This window comes from Ovis aries, chromosome X, assembly GCF_016772045.2.
Source record: "Ovis aries strain OAR_USU_Benz2616 breed Rambouillet chromosome X, ARS-UI_Ramb_v3.0, whole genome shotgun sequence".
Classification (NCBI taxonomy): domain Eukaryota; kingdom Metazoa; phylum Chordata; class Mammalia; order Artiodactyla; family Bovidae; genus Ovis; species Ovis aries.
The window spans coordinates 40,724,867-40,741,065 of record NC_056080.1 but is presented as its reverse complement, the minus strand read 5'-3'; the positions used below and the strand labels follow the sequence as shown (position 1 = coordinate 40,741,065).

General features: G+C 43.5%; 1 protein-coding gene and 1 non-coding gene across 24 annotated transcripts in view; both read left to right on the top strand.

The window, feature by feature from the left end:
* The window catches only part of CASK (calcium/calmodulin dependent serine protein kinase), a 379,740-nt gene that overhangs the window by 355,847 nt on the left and 7,694 nt on the right, over nucleotides 1–16,199 (top strand). For 13 of the 23 annotated variants that reach the window (XM_060407439.1, XM_027963055.2, XM_027963053.2 and 10 more), the window contains 4 exons: nucleotides 2,333–2,413; nucleotides 2,515–2,595; nucleotides 7,110–7,312; nucleotides 14,933–15,016. In XM_060407439.1, coding sequence (XP_060263422.1) covers nucleotides 2,333–2,413; nucleotides 2,515–2,595; nucleotides 7,110–7,312; nucleotides 14,933–15,016 — 449 coding nt within the window. The remainder of the gene's footprint in view (nucleotides 1–2,332; nucleotides 2,414–2,514; nucleotides 2,596–7,109; nucleotides 7,313–14,932; nucleotides 15,017–16,199) is intronic. The other 10 variants (XM_042242034.1, XM_060407437.1, XM_060407434.1 and 7 more) reach the window with 1 other exon arrangement.
* Nucleotides 10,298–10,370, top strand: TRNAG-UCC (transfer RNA glycine (anticodon UCC)). Its single transcript has one exon. It is a non-coding gene; the product is annotated as a tRNA-Gly (tRNA).

Sequence of the window (16,199 nt, the reverse complement as noted above, 5' to 3'; positions counted from 1 at the left end):
TTTCCAGATAAAATTTGTATGCATTTGCTAGTATATAAAACCCACTGACTTATATATAAGGGTATTGTTGGATTTTTTATTAAAATGAGTTTGTTTCTTAATGTGATTTATTTGCCTTGTGTTTAGAATATTGCATGGTAAAGTTTCTTTTGTGCATATTATACTTTTATTTTACTAATATATTAAAAGCCATATTTCAATGACCCCTGTACATTTTTCATGCTGTCTTACTCCCAATGGCCTCTGTGCATGTAAGTAACCTGTTGAGTGACTGTGCCTCTTTGTTTTTGACGATTTCCTCTCATCAAGTCCCTTTCTTTTAATCAGCAAACAGCTTAAAACCTTTAAAAGTTCAGTCTCTAAGTGTTCTCCTTATATTCCTTGTATGTCATCTTTGAAAATATCCTCTTTTATTGTTTCTCCATCCTGTGGCCATGTGATGATTTTTCATTTAGACCAGAGTAACCTCTTCATGCTACTCCTTTATCGTTAAGATATTGATGTGTAACATATCTGTTCATTTGTTTGTCATATTGATTGTTAATATCTAACTCATTCTTATGTGGTTGAAAAAAGATGACTTAATTCAGTAAGATTGAATAGAATCTATAGAGAGAAAGAGATGTATATACCATTCGGAAAAATAAGTGTCAACATCTTGCTCTTTTGTGAGATGCTTGATTATTTCTAGATACTAAAATATATCAGCTTGTTGATGGACCTCTTTCATAAGCATACTTTTCTTGATGGACATAGCACTCAGAGGGCAATAGGTATAAAGAGCAATGCCGTCTGCTCTCCTGCTTTTGTTTTTACAACTCTTCGTCACCATTACCACTGCAGCATGACTAGCTAGCTCTGCCATGCAGAGAACCTCCTGTTCATTTCGATTTTGTGAATCTGCCATTCTAAACACAGAAAGCATTTTGTGGTTTTTAGCTGTTGCTAGAGAAATATGCTTTAAAGTCTTTTAGTCAACCTTTATGCAATCAAGTTATCAAAAGAAAACAAATGCACAAATACCCATTAACATGCACTAACCCTTATTTTTAACATATTGTATTTCTTTTTTAATATTTTGGGAATGATACTTCTGTTTGTTTGTTTCTGATCTTTTGCATTCCAGAGTATCCTATTTTGCATTTTAAGGTTCTTTGCTACTAGGAAAATCATAAATGTTAAGGACTGAGCTGATATTCAAAAGCATTTGGCCATATTTCAGGGAGTAGATGCTTCTCTTAATGATTGACTGAAGCATTGTAGATTCCTCTATTACACCATGGAATCAGTTTCATGGAATTTATTGCAACCCCTCTAAAATCCAGACCTTATTCAATATTATTTAAAAAAAAAAAGAAATTTCAGTGTGTGCCTGACAACATTTGGGTAATACCACATAGAAAAAAATATTATAGGAACACAGATACATGATTTTAACCTTCTTGTGAGAATTTTCAAATGTGTGTGAGAATTGGACTATCTTAAACTTCAACAGGAACAGTCATCCTCTTGGGAAAGTTTTTGTAATAGTTTTATTAAGAATCAGGTTCAAAAAACTATTTTTAAAGCTTTTCTTCTCAGTTCAGACTGCTTCATGCTTCTTCCAGTTCTATCCATCCCAACTTACCATACACAGGCTGACAAAGTTAGGGGTCCAGTGAAGCATATTCCCCTACTTACACACCCAAGACTTTCCATTGAATGGATAGCTAGCTGGGTTACAATAAAACCTGTGAGATGCTCATTTCCAAAGTTTATGAAATCATACTTACAGAACCTGACTTTGACAAAATCTAGCATGCTACCTTCAGCAACTCTGCTGAAAGAAAGAACCGTCAAGTTAAAGACCAGCTGTCCATGCATCTCTCATCCATCCCTAGAAATAATCTAGCTGGCCTCTTGGTTAATTCTAATTGCATTCATGCTATATTCATGTTGGTCACTGTCTGGAGACTTTTTCTTTTTAGTATTGCTGACTTTTTTTAATTGCAAAAATATGAACAGCATGTGGTTTGGAATGAACTCATACAATTTGTTGGATACTGCATGAAAAGATATGCAGTATCTTTTACAATTGGACTTATATGCATGTGCCCAACATGTCTTTGGATGCCCCTGGTTCTAAAGTGCATTTTCATGGGCATAAAAGTGAAATCTTCTCCCAAAAGGTTATATGACTTAAATTACATATGAGCTATATATCATAAGTTGGATTCATATTTCTTAAGACATGGATTTGCTATAATTTTGGTTTTGCCAGTAAAATTATAATTTATATACAGGAACTATTCCTTCTGTAAATTTATATTCCTTCTAAATCTTTGCATTTTAGTGTTTGATCAATTAGATCTTGTTACATATGAAGAAGTAGTAAAACTGCCAGCATTCAAAAGGAAAACACTAGTCCTATTAGGTAAGTTTGACTATATAAGTTGCTTTCTTATTTTCATCTTCAAAACATTTTACAATTATTATTAACAGTTATCAATTTTAACTTTTTAAAAAATGACATAGGTGCACATGGTGTTGGGAGAAGACACATAAAGAACACCCTCATCACAAAGCACCCAGACCGGTTTGCATACCCTATTCCACGTAAGCAATTAAGTATATTTTTCCTAGTATTTTTCTAATCTTGTAATTTACATATTTTTCTGATAACATAAGTAAGAACTCTTGATTATAGGAAATTTGGAAAATCCAGAAAAGAACAAAGAAGAAAATGAGTTAACAGTTAATCCCAACCCCACCCCACCCCCAATAGTTGTTTAGTCACTCAGTCAAGTCCCACTCTTTGTGAACCCATGGTGTAGCCTGCCAGACTCCTCTGTCCATGGGATTTCCCAGGCAATTGGAGTGGGTTGGAGTGGGTTGCCATTTCCTCCTCAGGGGATCTTCCTGACCCAGGAATTGAACCCGAAGTCTCCTGCATTGACAGTCAGGTTCTTTACCACTGAGCCACCAGGGAAGTCCCACCACCACCCGCCAAATAATAGTGCCATCAGTATTTTGTTGAATATCCTTCCAGACTTCTCTTAGTGCAAATACATCATGTGTGTGTGTGTGTTATCACTGTTACAGTTTAACAAAATTGTGCTCGTCCAATCTGTTCATAAACTAATTTTTCCAACAGTATGTCATAAATGTTACCCAGATGAATTATTTTTCAGAAAAATAGGTTTTAATGATAGTATAGTTTTCTTTGATACAACAATATTTTCCTTCAGTTCAGTTCAGTTCAGTCACTCAGTCGTGTCCGACTCTTTGCGACCCCATGAATCGCAGCACGCCAGGCCTCCCTGTCCATCACCATCTCCCAGAGTTCACTCAGACTCACGTCCATCAAGTCCATGATGCCATCCAGCCATCTCATCCTGGGTCTTCCCCTTCTCCTCCTGCCCCCAATCTCTCCCATCATCAGAGTCTTTTCCAATGAGTCAACTCTTCGCATGAGGTGGCCAAAGTACTGGAGCTTCAGCTTTAGCATCATTCCTTCCAAAGGAATCCCAGGGTTGATCTCCTTCAGAATGGACTGATTGGATCTCCTTGCAGTCCAAGGGACCCTCAAGAGTCTTCTCCAACACCACAGTTCAAACACATCAATTCTTCGGCACTCAGCCTTCTTCACAGTCCAACTCTCACATCCATACATGACCACAGGAAAACCATAGCCTTGACTAGATGGACCTTAGTCAGCAAAGTAATGTCTCTGCTTTTGAATATACTATCTAGGTTGGTCATAACTTTTCTTCCAAGGAGTAAGTGTCTTTTAATTTCATGACTGCAGTCACCATCTGCACTGATTTTGGAGCCCAAAAAAATTAAATCTGACACTATTTCCCCATCTATTTCCCATGAAGTGATGGGACCAGATGCCATGATCTTCATTTTCTGAATGTTGAGCTTTAAGCCAACTTTTTCACTCTCCTCTTTCACTTTCATCAAGAGGCTTTTAGCTCCTCTTCACTTTCTGCCATAAGGGTGGTGTCATCTGCATATCTGAGGTTATTGATATTTCTCCCAGCAATCTTGATTCCAGCTTGTGTTTCTTCCAGTCCAGCGTTTCTCGTGATGTACTCTGCATATAAGTTCAATAAGCAGGGTGACAATATACAGCCTTGACGCACTCCTTTTCCTATTTGGAACCAGTCTGTTGTTCCATGTCCAGTTCTAACTGTTGCTTCTTGGCCTGCATACGGATTTCTCAGGAGGCAAGTCAGGTGGTCTGGTATTCCCATCTCTTTCAGAATTTTCCACAGTTTATTGTGATCCACACAGTCAAAGGCTTTGGCATAGTCAGTAAAGCAGAAATAGATGTTTTTCTGGAACTCTCTGGCTTTTTCCATGATCCAGCGGATGTTGGCAATTTGATCTCTGGTTCCTCTGCCTTTTCTAAAACCAGCTTGAACATCAGGGAGTTCACGGTTCATGTATTGCTGAAGTCTGGCTTGGAGAATTGTGAGCATTACTTTACTAGCATGTGAGATGAGTGCAGTTGTGCGGTAGTTTGAGCATTCTTTTGCATTGCCTTTCTTTGGGATTGGAATGAAAACTGACCTTTTCCAGTCCTGTGGCCACTGCTGAGTTTTCCAAACTTGTTGGCATATTGAGTGCAGCACTTTCACAGCATCATCTTTCAGGATTTGAAACAGCTCCACTGGAATTCCATCACCTCCACTAGCTTTGTTCGTAGTGATGCTTTCTAAGGCCCACTTGACTTCACATTCCAAGATGTCTGGCTCTAGATTAGTGATCACATCATCATGATTATCTGGGTCGTGAAGATCTTTTTTGTACAGTTCTTCCATGTATTCTTGCCACCTCTTCTTAATAGCTTCTGCTTCTGTTAGGTCCAGACCATTTCTGTCCTTTATCGAGCCCACAGTACCTAAATTGTTGACTTTTATCACTTTTAAAACACAATGGGCTATCCACTGCTTATTGTAAAGAATTTTAAATCTATATTTTTATTCTCCTGATTTTCTCTATCTTATCTTTAATCTCATGTCCTCTTTGCTTCCTCAATTACAAAATGAAGTAATTCCAGGAAGATGAAGAGGATTTGCAGTCATGTGAAGTACTTAGCAGATACTGGATAGATAATAGCCACCTTACTACTCTCACTTTATTATTATTGTTGTTGTTGTTGTTGTTGTTGTTGTTATTACTATTCCAAAGTTTAAAATTTGAGTCCGAAAAGCTTTCTCACAGTTAGAGCTTTGTTCAGAGTGGGAAGAGCTAAAGGAGAATGCGTGATGATTGACTCCATCCTGCAGCGCCTTCCAATGCCATGTCAACACCACTGACTTTTCTCTACACCCCAGAGAGTTGTGAGGGTTCATCAGACCACTCTCATCCCAGAACCCTATCTGATTTACTCAAAAAAAAAAAAAAAGAAAAGAAAAGAAATTAACCAAATATTCTTTCAATTGGTACCACTTGAGTTTTGTAGTAAAATACTTCCAAATATTATTTCAATTCTCCTTATGTCTAGACCATGAGTATGGCAAGCTTAGGTAACCTTTTTTCTTGATCACATAAGCAATTGAAATTCTATGTTATTAAATATCCAATAAACTAGCTTGGTTTTAAAGCATGCTTTGCTGACCCTAATCATGTCTACTTGCCATAATATTTGACCGTGGGTGTGTATATAGCACATAATCCAGCGTCAGTGTAGTACACTGTTTCTTCAGTTTTATGTGTGCCTGGAGAAAGGGTTCTTCTTTAAACATCCATATTCGATGTCCGTGAGCACTTGGGAGTTGTACAGTCTAGTTGCAGCAGGAGATGGGGAACTCCCCCTGGGTTTGGACTCATGTACAACGAAGAGTTGCATAAATTTGTCCCTGCTCAAAAAAGCAAAAGAAGCAAAGGAGAAAGAAAACTAAACCTGTTGTTTCTGGCTTATCTAGAAAAACATTTCCTAAAGTGCATTTTGGAGAATGCTGGCCCTGTTAGTATCCCACAGAAGTAGGACTTATGGGCAGATATTTTAGTAAACAATGACTCAGGTCAGGGGTCAGCAGACCTTTTCTGTAAAGGACTAGACAGCAAATATTTGAGGTTTTGAAGGCCATGTGGTCTCTGACACAACTACTCAACTCCGCCATTGTGGCTTGAAAGCAATATGTAAACAAATGAGCATGGCTGTGTTCCAGTAAAACTTTATTCACATGAACAGACAGCAGGCCATGTTTGGCCCACAAGCCATAGTTTGCCAATTCCTGGTTTAGGTCTTTCCTAACTATTATGGCCATGTCTGGCTAAGGTCATTATGTTTCCAGTATCCCTTTAGCTGTATTCTAATAGTCTCCTTGTACATGATGCTGTAAACCAGCACTAATCAATAGAATGTTCTCTCGTGAGAGCATTCTATATCTGTCCTGTCCAATACAGTAGCCACTAGCCACATGTGGGTACTAAATCTCTGAAATGTGGCTAGTAAGACTGAGGAACTGAATTTTTAACTTTTTAAATTTTCATTTACTTAAATAACCATTTGGGGTTTTCCATTGTTTAATTCTCCTTTTTCCTTCTCTGAAGACCTAACTGCATTAAAGCATACAGTAAGTTAAGTTAATCCTGGGCCATTTAGTGTCTTGCCCCTGTCATTACCCTTGAAGGGATGAAATAGATCTCATCTAGACATGGAAAGGTTCACCAAACCAAACAATTAACCAACTACTGTGTTCTGATGTCACATGAACAAATAGGACTTCTAGAACTGATTTCTACAAAGCTACTGGGGGTGGGAATAGAGCATGACATATGCTACAGGATCCATGGCTTCTAAGAGAGAATGAGTTTGGGTAGGTCCACTGGGGGCTCCTCTCGTGGCTCAGCTGGTAAAGAATCTGCCTGCAATGCAGGAGACCTGGGTTCAATCCCTGGGTTGGGAAGATCCCCTGGAGAAAGGATAGGATATCCACTCCAGTATTCTTGCCTGGAGAATCCCAATGGACAGAGGAGCCTGACAGGCTACAGTCTATGGGGTCACAAAGAGTCGGACGTGACTGAGCAACTAAGCACGGCATAGCACAGGTCCATTGGGAGTATTGGCTCCTATGCGCAGCCTCTTAAACCTCTTTTGACCTGTGACTTTGCAGATACAACCAGACCTCCAAAGAAAGATGAAGAAAATGGAAAGAATTATTACTTTGTATCTCATGACCAAATGATGCAAGACATCTCTAATAACGAGTACCTGGAGTATGGCAGCCACGAGGATGCGATGTATGGGACAAAACTGGAGACCATCCGCAAGATCCACGAGCAAGGTCTGATTGCGATACTGGACGTGGAGCCTCAGGTAATGCCCGGCCACCCCTGGCACGTCGTCATCCTGCCTGCATGCTAAGCTCAGGTTCTGAAATCAAAAAGTGCCATCAGAACATCATGGGTCACATAATAATCTAATAGCAAGCTGCAGGGAAGTATCGGCAATGAAGGCACCATGAGTTAACCACCCAAAATGCAAACTAATCGTTGTGCTCAGAGCGCACACAGTGTATCTAAGAAAGAGAAACTGTTCTCTTATGAGATTCATTATACTCAGGTGCTCACTAAGGCGCCTGATCAGGTCTGTGCCTGCCAGAAACCCTCCAGTAATCTGACTCAGGATGAGACTCTGGCACTTGGTTAAACACCGCAGCCACCTTTCCTCTCTTGGTACAGCTCACACTAGACCATCAGAGCCTCTGCCAGCATCTTAGGTTAATCACCAGCAAGAAATTCTGACCCTGGGCCCTGGATCTGATGTGCAGCCCTAGCTTTATGAGTGCAAGCACGAGCAAGCCCCAGGTTATGCCAGGTGGAGCAGGGGTACAGACCCGTGGTGGTTCTCAGCCTCCTCCACCTCTTTACTGAGGGACAGTGCCTGACCCTGAGCTTAAACTTGAAGGCATATGGAGAACCTGGAGAGGGCTCAGAGAGCTGGACTCAGAGACGATTAGATCTGCAGATGCGTCCTGTGCTGGAAGAAATTGAAATTATTAAACTTGAAAAGGAAAAAGCACAAGGCCTTACATCAAAAATGCTCACAAGCTATTTTTCATCTGAGGACAAACTAACAAGTGGGACTCAAAGCCTAGTAGGAAGGATTTGGGAGTTGTAGATACCCGGGCAGGTTACAGGAGAGGCTTGTGGGTGCCCATGTGACTCTGCGGCCTGCCGTTTCCACGACTGACCTGTACGGAAAATCCCTTATCACTTATAAATAGAATCACTATACCACCTGCTGAAATGATAGACCAGCTCTCCTCCAGCAGGCTTTGTTTCACCAGAAGGCTTACTTGGCTACCCCGGGGCAGGGAAGATCCCTGGTCAAGGGCCACTGTGTGAGACTTGGGCCCCTAACCATCCCCAAAGAGAGAATGGAACCAGCTTAACCAGGATTTATGTGACCTGGGGCCTGGCGGCTCAGTTACTTGGCCCCAAGATCCTAACCTCAGGGCCAGGGGGTTCAGCCATTTCCATGTCCCAGCACCTGATGGGGTTCTTGAACTTGGAATCTGTTTAAGGGGCTGGGGAGGAAAGCAACAGTAGGGTGAACGCTATACAGTGTACTTAACAATGAGCTTGGACCTTTAGAGAACTAAATATATGATGTGAAATGTAGATTGATTTTTGTTTAACTACTGATCCCTCCTTACTAGGGATTGGAAAAATCTTCTGGCCAGGGGTGGCTAGAGGCAAAGTCTCAATCCTGGTCCTGGTCTTCGACACCCTGTCCTTGGGTTCCACACTGGTCTTCACCTGAACGTCGTTTTCTGCTGGTAGTAATGTCTCTAGCAGTATGCTGGCTGCAGGGCTCCTCAGACCCCCTCCGCGTTACCTCAGCCCACGTTCCAGGGCTTTCTGCCTCACCTGCTGCTGCTGCCGCCACCGCTGTTGCTGTCGCTGCTACCGCTGCTCCCCTCCTGGCGCCCAGCTTCCCTGTGCCCTCGCCCCTGCCCAGCCCTGCACTGCTCTGCACTGCTGAGCGGGAGACACTTGTCTCGGCCTTACCAGGATGCCCACGTGCGGCACTGGGCACCAGAGCAACCTGTGGCCTGACCTGGGCATCTTCCTTGTTCCCTGTCTGCTGGCGGGGCTCACCGCTTTCTTCTCTCCTGCCTCCTTTGTCCCCCTCCTCTCAGAACTGGGGTCTCTCGGGAGAGAGAGGGCCCTGGGCTCGGGGATCACGCAGATCCCGCTTCCCTCATCGGTCTGGTTGACCGCTCTGGTCCCAGGCACCATGACCGCCACATCCAGTGGTCCAGCCACAGGTGCCCAGAGCCTGCACTGCCTGGGCTTCGCCCTCAGGCTTCTCTCCCTTCAGCCCACTCGCCCCCATGGCTGGACAGGGCCTGCACCCTGCCTTCAGGATGCCCGTGGCCATGACCAACTTGCTGTCAGGCAGAGCCCCATTGCTTCGGGGAGTCTTTCTCCTTAAGACGTTTTCTCCATGCCCTTTTCCCACCCTGGCCGACTGATTACCCACTCCATTGTGTGTCATGGACAGTTGGACTCAACCAGCCTGTATTAACTGCTTAGTATGTTCTAAGCATTCTGCCAGGAGCTAAGAATACAAATAAGGCAAGCTGGTAAGGATGAAATTCCTTCCTCAGTGTTCATCAGAAACCATCTATAATGGGAGAAGTGCCAGGTGGCATTTTTACAACTCTCTCCCTTCAGCCACAGCTGACACCCTGGAAAGCCCACACTGGTGTTCAGCTCATTGTCTGTGCCATATTAACTGACTTTAGACAGTTCAGGCCAAACTGAACACATGTCTAATAATAATACTGTATAAGATGCTACAGTTCTACTTTAATCCCAAAGGACCATGGTAAAGACTAGACAAAAATGAGTTACCTGACTTCTCTTAAAATAATAGGAATAGATTATGTTCCTCTACATTTGCCAAGCAATTAGTTCTTCTACCTAATCCTTGTAACCAGAGATCGAGACATCTGTATCCACTTTTGTAGATGAAGAAATCAAGGCTTAACCTATCACTTGAACAGTCTTGGTTTGAATTCAAGTTGTTTTTTTAAACAGAAAATCCCAGCCTCCTTTCACTGTAGCATCCTAGAAAAGTTAACCCTGATTAATCCTTAAGCTGGTGCACCTTGTATATAGGAGTACAATTTAAATCTTTAACATTTAGAAAAATCTTTAAGGAAGTTAAACCTGAGGAAAGCTGTAGAGCTGATTTCTCATGGAAATAAAGCCATGGCTCAGAAAATAATCTATGTCCCTAATCTCAGAACTCTCATAGCTCCAATGTGTAGTCAAGACAGTTTTAGGAACTTCCCTGGTGGTCCAGTGGTTAAGACTCTGCACTTCCACTGCAGAGGGCACAGGTTTGATCCCTGGTCAGGGAACTAAGAAATCCCACATGCCACATGATGTAACCAAAAAAGGGGGGGGGTGTTTTTTGGGGGGGGGGGTTAGATTTTATTTATATTCTGATTTGGCCATTTGCTGCATTGAAGAGTTGCCAGTAACAGAATTGCTGTGGCTTTGCTTTTGCCCACAGGGGGAAACATTGTTATCAAGGAGGATATACCTATTAGGGATCTGGGCTTAGAAACAAGAGCCAGGTTCTGAACTAGGAGCTGTTATGTGAAGCCAGTTTCCGGGGTCATTGTGTTCTTCTTAAGGTCATTGTGTTCATCTTTCTCCAAAATGACTGCAATGCTTGCCCTTAAGTACTTTTTAATTTTGCAAAAAACAGATAAGTCTTTTGTGTGTGTGTATGTGTGGTTATCTGGGTCATTAAGATCTTTTTTAATTTTTTTATTTTTTTTTAATATGGAACAATCTTATGGACTCTGTGGGAGAGGGCGAGGGTGGGATGATTTGGGAGAGTGGCATTGAAACATGTATAATATCATATGTGAAACGAATCACCGGTCCAGGTTAGATGCAAAAACCAGTTGAGTCTTAAAGATAGCTTAGATATTTGGTCAAATGAGTTTTTATTCCTTGAGGGTAGTAACCTGAGATTAATTATTGGCCACAGATGAGCCATTAAATCAACTCATCTGCAAAAGAGAAAGAGTTAGCTTTAAATGTTAAATTAATGCTTCATTGCCTGTCTGAATCCAACATATTTTCAGTGGTCTTTCTAGACTCTCCCTTCTTGGGGATTCAGAAAGAGCTATTTGCCTATGAATATTAACAAATCTATGTCTCATCTTAAAAGTCAAAAAGGAAGACGGTTTAGAGATCATCTTAAAGCCACCTATTAATGGCCTGATGTAGGGGGATCCTGGTGAAGCAATACCATTTCCTGCTCCTGAACTTCAGGCAAGCTAAGACTGTGCCAGAAAATGGCACCCACTTGAGAGCCATAAGTAGAGCAGAGTCTGGGGACAGAGGCCTTCAAGAACAACAGAGGATGTGCATGGTGACTGCTGAAGGTAGGAGGGAGACTAGCCAAGATCTCAGTCAGGATTCGAGGCATCTTACCATTTTTGAAACTATAGTAATATAGGAGAGAAAGTCAAAGCCATGAGCAGAAGGAGGACGCAAATATAGTAACCACAGAGGCTACTGTACTTACTGTGATAAACATGAAATGAGGCTCGCAACTTCCTGGCAGCCAGGACAAAAAGGAGAATGTCATGAATCACATAATTCTCATCTAGTGGAAAGTATGTTGGTTTTTTCCGTGGAGTTAACTGCTAATGGAATATATCACCTGATTCTTAGACGAAAGAGGCAGTTGGTGGTGTGGTGACTACAGTCTGCATTGACGGTCTCATGCAGTAGGTGCTGAATGACCTTCCCATCTTCATGGTTAAAGACGAAGGGTGTGAATGTCTTGTGGTGGTAGTGCTCAGTTGCTCAGTCGTGTTCCAGTCTTTGTGACCCTATGGACTGTAGCCCGCCAGGCTCCTCTGTCCATGGGGTTCTCCAGGCAAGAATACTGGAGTGGGTTGCCGTTCCCTTCTCCAGGGGATCTTCCTGACCCAGGGATCGAACCCATGTCTCCTGCGTTGGCAGGCAGATTCTTTACCACTGTGCCACCTGGGAAGCCTGTGAATGCTGCATAGAGCAGGGTAATCCACAGGCAGATAACAGTTGCTGAGTTTTCTGGTGTGGTAATAGGATAACAGACTAGAACTAAAAATACTCCATTAGGTGGCTTTTAGGCTGTGGTCATCGAGTGGAGAAAAGTCCGTTTCACACCAGGGGCGGTATTCTCAACTTCATCTGAGGGTTGTGGCTCGTGGACATCTATCTGGCACCTCAGGGATGGGAGCAAGGGTAGGGACTATGCCTTAGTTTGTCCCCATCCAAGTTGCCCAGAAGGTGACTCTGGGTGGGTGTGGAGTGACCAGGAAAACTTATGTCTCAACTGACCCTGGAGTCACTTGATTTATGAGCATAGGAAGGATAGGAAAAAGGCCCCCAATATTAATGATAAAAAGGCCCATTCTAAGCGCAGATCCCTGTTAAGCTCCATTGAGCTATATATGGACTTCTTCATGGTATTTATTCCTTGCAAAAATCTTCTGTCACAAAAAGCTTTGCAAAGAAATGCCAATTACCTCAAAAAAAAAAATGAACATATGCAGGTTTGAAGAGGTTTCTCCCACGGGGAATCTGAGCCTGTGACTTTCACAATTAAGGCACTTTTTTTTTGACAGCACTTTGATAGCAGGCAAAATAATGTGCCGCACTCCCTTACCCCACAAGGAGAAACTGTAACTAAAATTCAGAAACATAATCCTAGAGAAAATGATCCTTGCACTGAACAGGAAAGTCAAAACCTTGAGCAACCAGTTTGCCTCTTCCATGCCTTGATGTTCATAAAGGCTGAAGAGAGTCGCTTGAGGCATGAAAACACAATGCCCTCTAATCAAACCTGCCTCAAAATGCAAAACAGACTTTGTGTGAATTGTATGAACTACTTTTACGTCTTTGCTTGATCAAAAGACAATTTCTGCCAGGTGCCATTTGGGGCAGGAGGGCAACCACTGAATGATACAGCCCTGCCCTCAAGAAGCTTAGCTGGCAGCATCCAGACACTTGCATTTCCAAGTGTGGAAATAAGTGTGGGTGTGTCAGGAGCACACCAGAGGGACGCCTGTCTCCACTCAGAGCTCACAAAGGATTTGCAGAAGAAAGAACATTCAGCCAAGCAACAAGGAGAGTGGGGAAGGGGGGTCAGGGATGGAGTGAGTATCCAGGCAGAGGGAGCAGGAAGAGAAAGGCTGACCCTTTGTGGAACTGAAAGCAGTTCAGCAAGGCCTGTCCACAGAGGGGGACAGAAAGGTGAGCGTAGACCAGGCTACATTTCATCCCAAGGCCAAGAAGGAGGTCTCACAGGGTGTGATATGAGGGAATTTGTAGTTCCCAAAGATCATTCTAATGGCAGGGCTTAGTAGGGTTGTGCCATGCCATACTAAGTCGCTTCGGTTGTGTCCAACTCTGCGACCCCATGGACTGCAGCCTGCCAGGCTTCTCTGTCCATGGGATTCTCCAGGCAAGAATACTGGAGTGCGTTGCCATGCCCTCCTCTAGGGGACCTTCCCGACCCAAGGATCTAACTCGCATCTCTTGCATTGGCAGGCGGGTTCTTTATCACTAGCGCCACCTGGGAAGTCCCATTAGAACAATCACTCTGTGTGCTGAAGGCTCACTCTGACCAAGACCAAGATCACATGGCTAGTAAGGAGCTCTGTGCACGCATGCTCAGTCATGGCCAACTCTTGGTAACCCCAGGGACTGTAGCCCGCCAGGCTCCTCTGTCCATGGGATTCTCCAGGCAAGAATACTGGAGTGGGTTGCCATGTCCTTCTCCAGGGGACCTTCCCGACCCAGGGACTGAACCCACGTCTCTTGTGTCTCCTGCATTGGCAGGCGGATTCTTTACCACTGAGCCACCTGGGAATTGGGAAGCAGTCCAAACTGCTACTACAGCAAACCAGGCACTGGGGGTGGGGATGGGGGAGTAGGGATAGGGCAACACAAACAACTGGAAGGCTGTTTAGAAAGCAAACTGTGGCTATCAGAATAGACATGTTAGATTCTTAAATAAAGGACAGCAAGATATTTACCCCTGATGCATATGAACTAGTTACATGTCAGTCACTTGTGAATTGTGTGCCTATGTTGGACTTTGTTGCAGGGTGGGGGTGTAACCCCTTGCTTGGGGTCAGGGGAGAGCCCTGTCCTCAGAGGGGAAGGGCAGAAGCACCAACCCCTGACCAGAATCAACTCCCACAGCATCAAGTGCAGACTTTGCAGTATCTCTGTGCACACTAGTAGCTTGCAGTTAGAGGTTTTGGATGCCTCAGAACAGAACTGAAAGGGGCCTCAGAGGTGCCTCTCCCTTGAACACAGGTATTATCACAGGCCTGCAAATTACTCACAGTCACACGGCTTCTAGAGTAGCTCCAGGCTCCGTCTCTACATGGGGTCTCCCTTCCCTGTAGAGTCCCAGAGTTGAGGCGGGTGGCCTCCCCTGGGACAGCTCAGAAGGCCTGTGTCGCTGTGAACACAGTCACAGTGGTCAGGACTTGCTCTCCCTGTGAGCAATTTGCATTGTGGCTTGGTGGGCTCTAGACGAGTTCTGAGCCAGCCTGCTGGCCCCCATCTACCCCAAAATGCACTTCCTAAAAGCTGAACTTACCAGGTTTGAATGAACAGTAACCAAACATAATCAGTATTCACTTTTCTGCAGAAAAATAATTCAGATCGATTCATGAGATTCCTAAGGAAAATGTCCAGTTTGTCAGCTTTTATTTTCCAACAGCTGTCCACCCCTTGGACAAAAAGAAGTCATATAAGTTATTTATAATGTTGGTAAATTTAATAATATCTGGCCAAAAATTTGAATCAAGGGCTTTTCCAGTTGTATCATTTTATATGGGCTTGTTTGAACACTGCATCAGTTATTTCTAAGTCTCAGTTTTCCTCTTTGTTTACACAGGCACTGAAGGTCCTGAGAACAGCGGAGTTTGCTCCTTTTGTTGTTTTTATTGCCGCACCGACTATCACTCCAGGTTTGAACGAGGTAAGAATTACTCAGTTTGTCCTCTACTCAGCAGTCCCCTGAGTAAGGATGCCTTTGTGTTGCTCATTCACGGCCAAAGCCCCATCTCATTAAGACAACTAAGTGAAGCTCTGCTTTGTCCACTATGCCAGCCATTAAGATTTCCAGAGATCAAGGTTCAGAGGGAGGAGGTTCAGAAGGAGGAATTACACCCCATAGAGAAGTATGGTTTTTCCGAGATCAGAGTCATTAGGCAAATTCAAGCTTGAGTGTCCAGTGCAGTCAGCCTTTTCCATAGGCCTGCTCCCGCCCTGTGAGGCTGCCTTCCTGATCACAGCTGTACTGACAGAGCTCGGGGCCAAAGATGGCTTTGCCTGAGGACAACCATAAAGCATCCACTGCCTTGGCTGATCTGCCCAGGCTCCCCTGAGCAGCCTCCAGTGCAGAACCCATGCAGGATCTCTACCCAGGCCCCTGGAGACTCCCAAACCTAGAAATGAGCTCAGTCCCCTCTCAGGCCTACTCAAGTCAGCAGCCACCATGGAGATGGTGCCTGTGAGGCTCGGCAGTAGCATCTAGAACCAAGCTGGCTCACATAGCCTGCTACCGCCAGGCTGATGAGAAGGTAGTTATGTCATGTCCAGTAAATATATTGCTGCTGTCAGGTCATTCATACGAGGAAACTCTCTACAAAGTTAATACTGAAGACCATCCCTTCCACAGGGTCTAGAACCCACCAGAATGTTCTTGGCACTGTCTAGTTAACAGTGGCCTAGACTCACTCCAAGTCTATGACAGTAAAATCAAAGCTTGGAGATTTGCACTTTAAGGAAAAAAACTGAATATCCAGGCAAGAATACTAGAGTGGGTTGCCATTTCCTTTTCCAGGGGATCTTCCTGACCCAGGGATCAAACCCACATCTCCTGCACGGCAGGCAGATTCTTTCCCATCTGAGCCACCAGGGAAGTCATCTAGGTTTAAAGATTAAATATCTTGATTTCTATGTCACTCATATTTTCAGTCATTTTTAGATGTTTCATTTGCAAAAGATGTATTCCTTGGTAAAGTCTACTTTTCCATCTTATATAATACACAAACATGTTTGAAACTCCATGTTGTGGTTAGCTCTTATCCTTTGGTTACCATGTATTTTTCTTGAATTACCATCTTTGCTTTGTTTTTGTTTTTGCCTTTTTCCCTGCC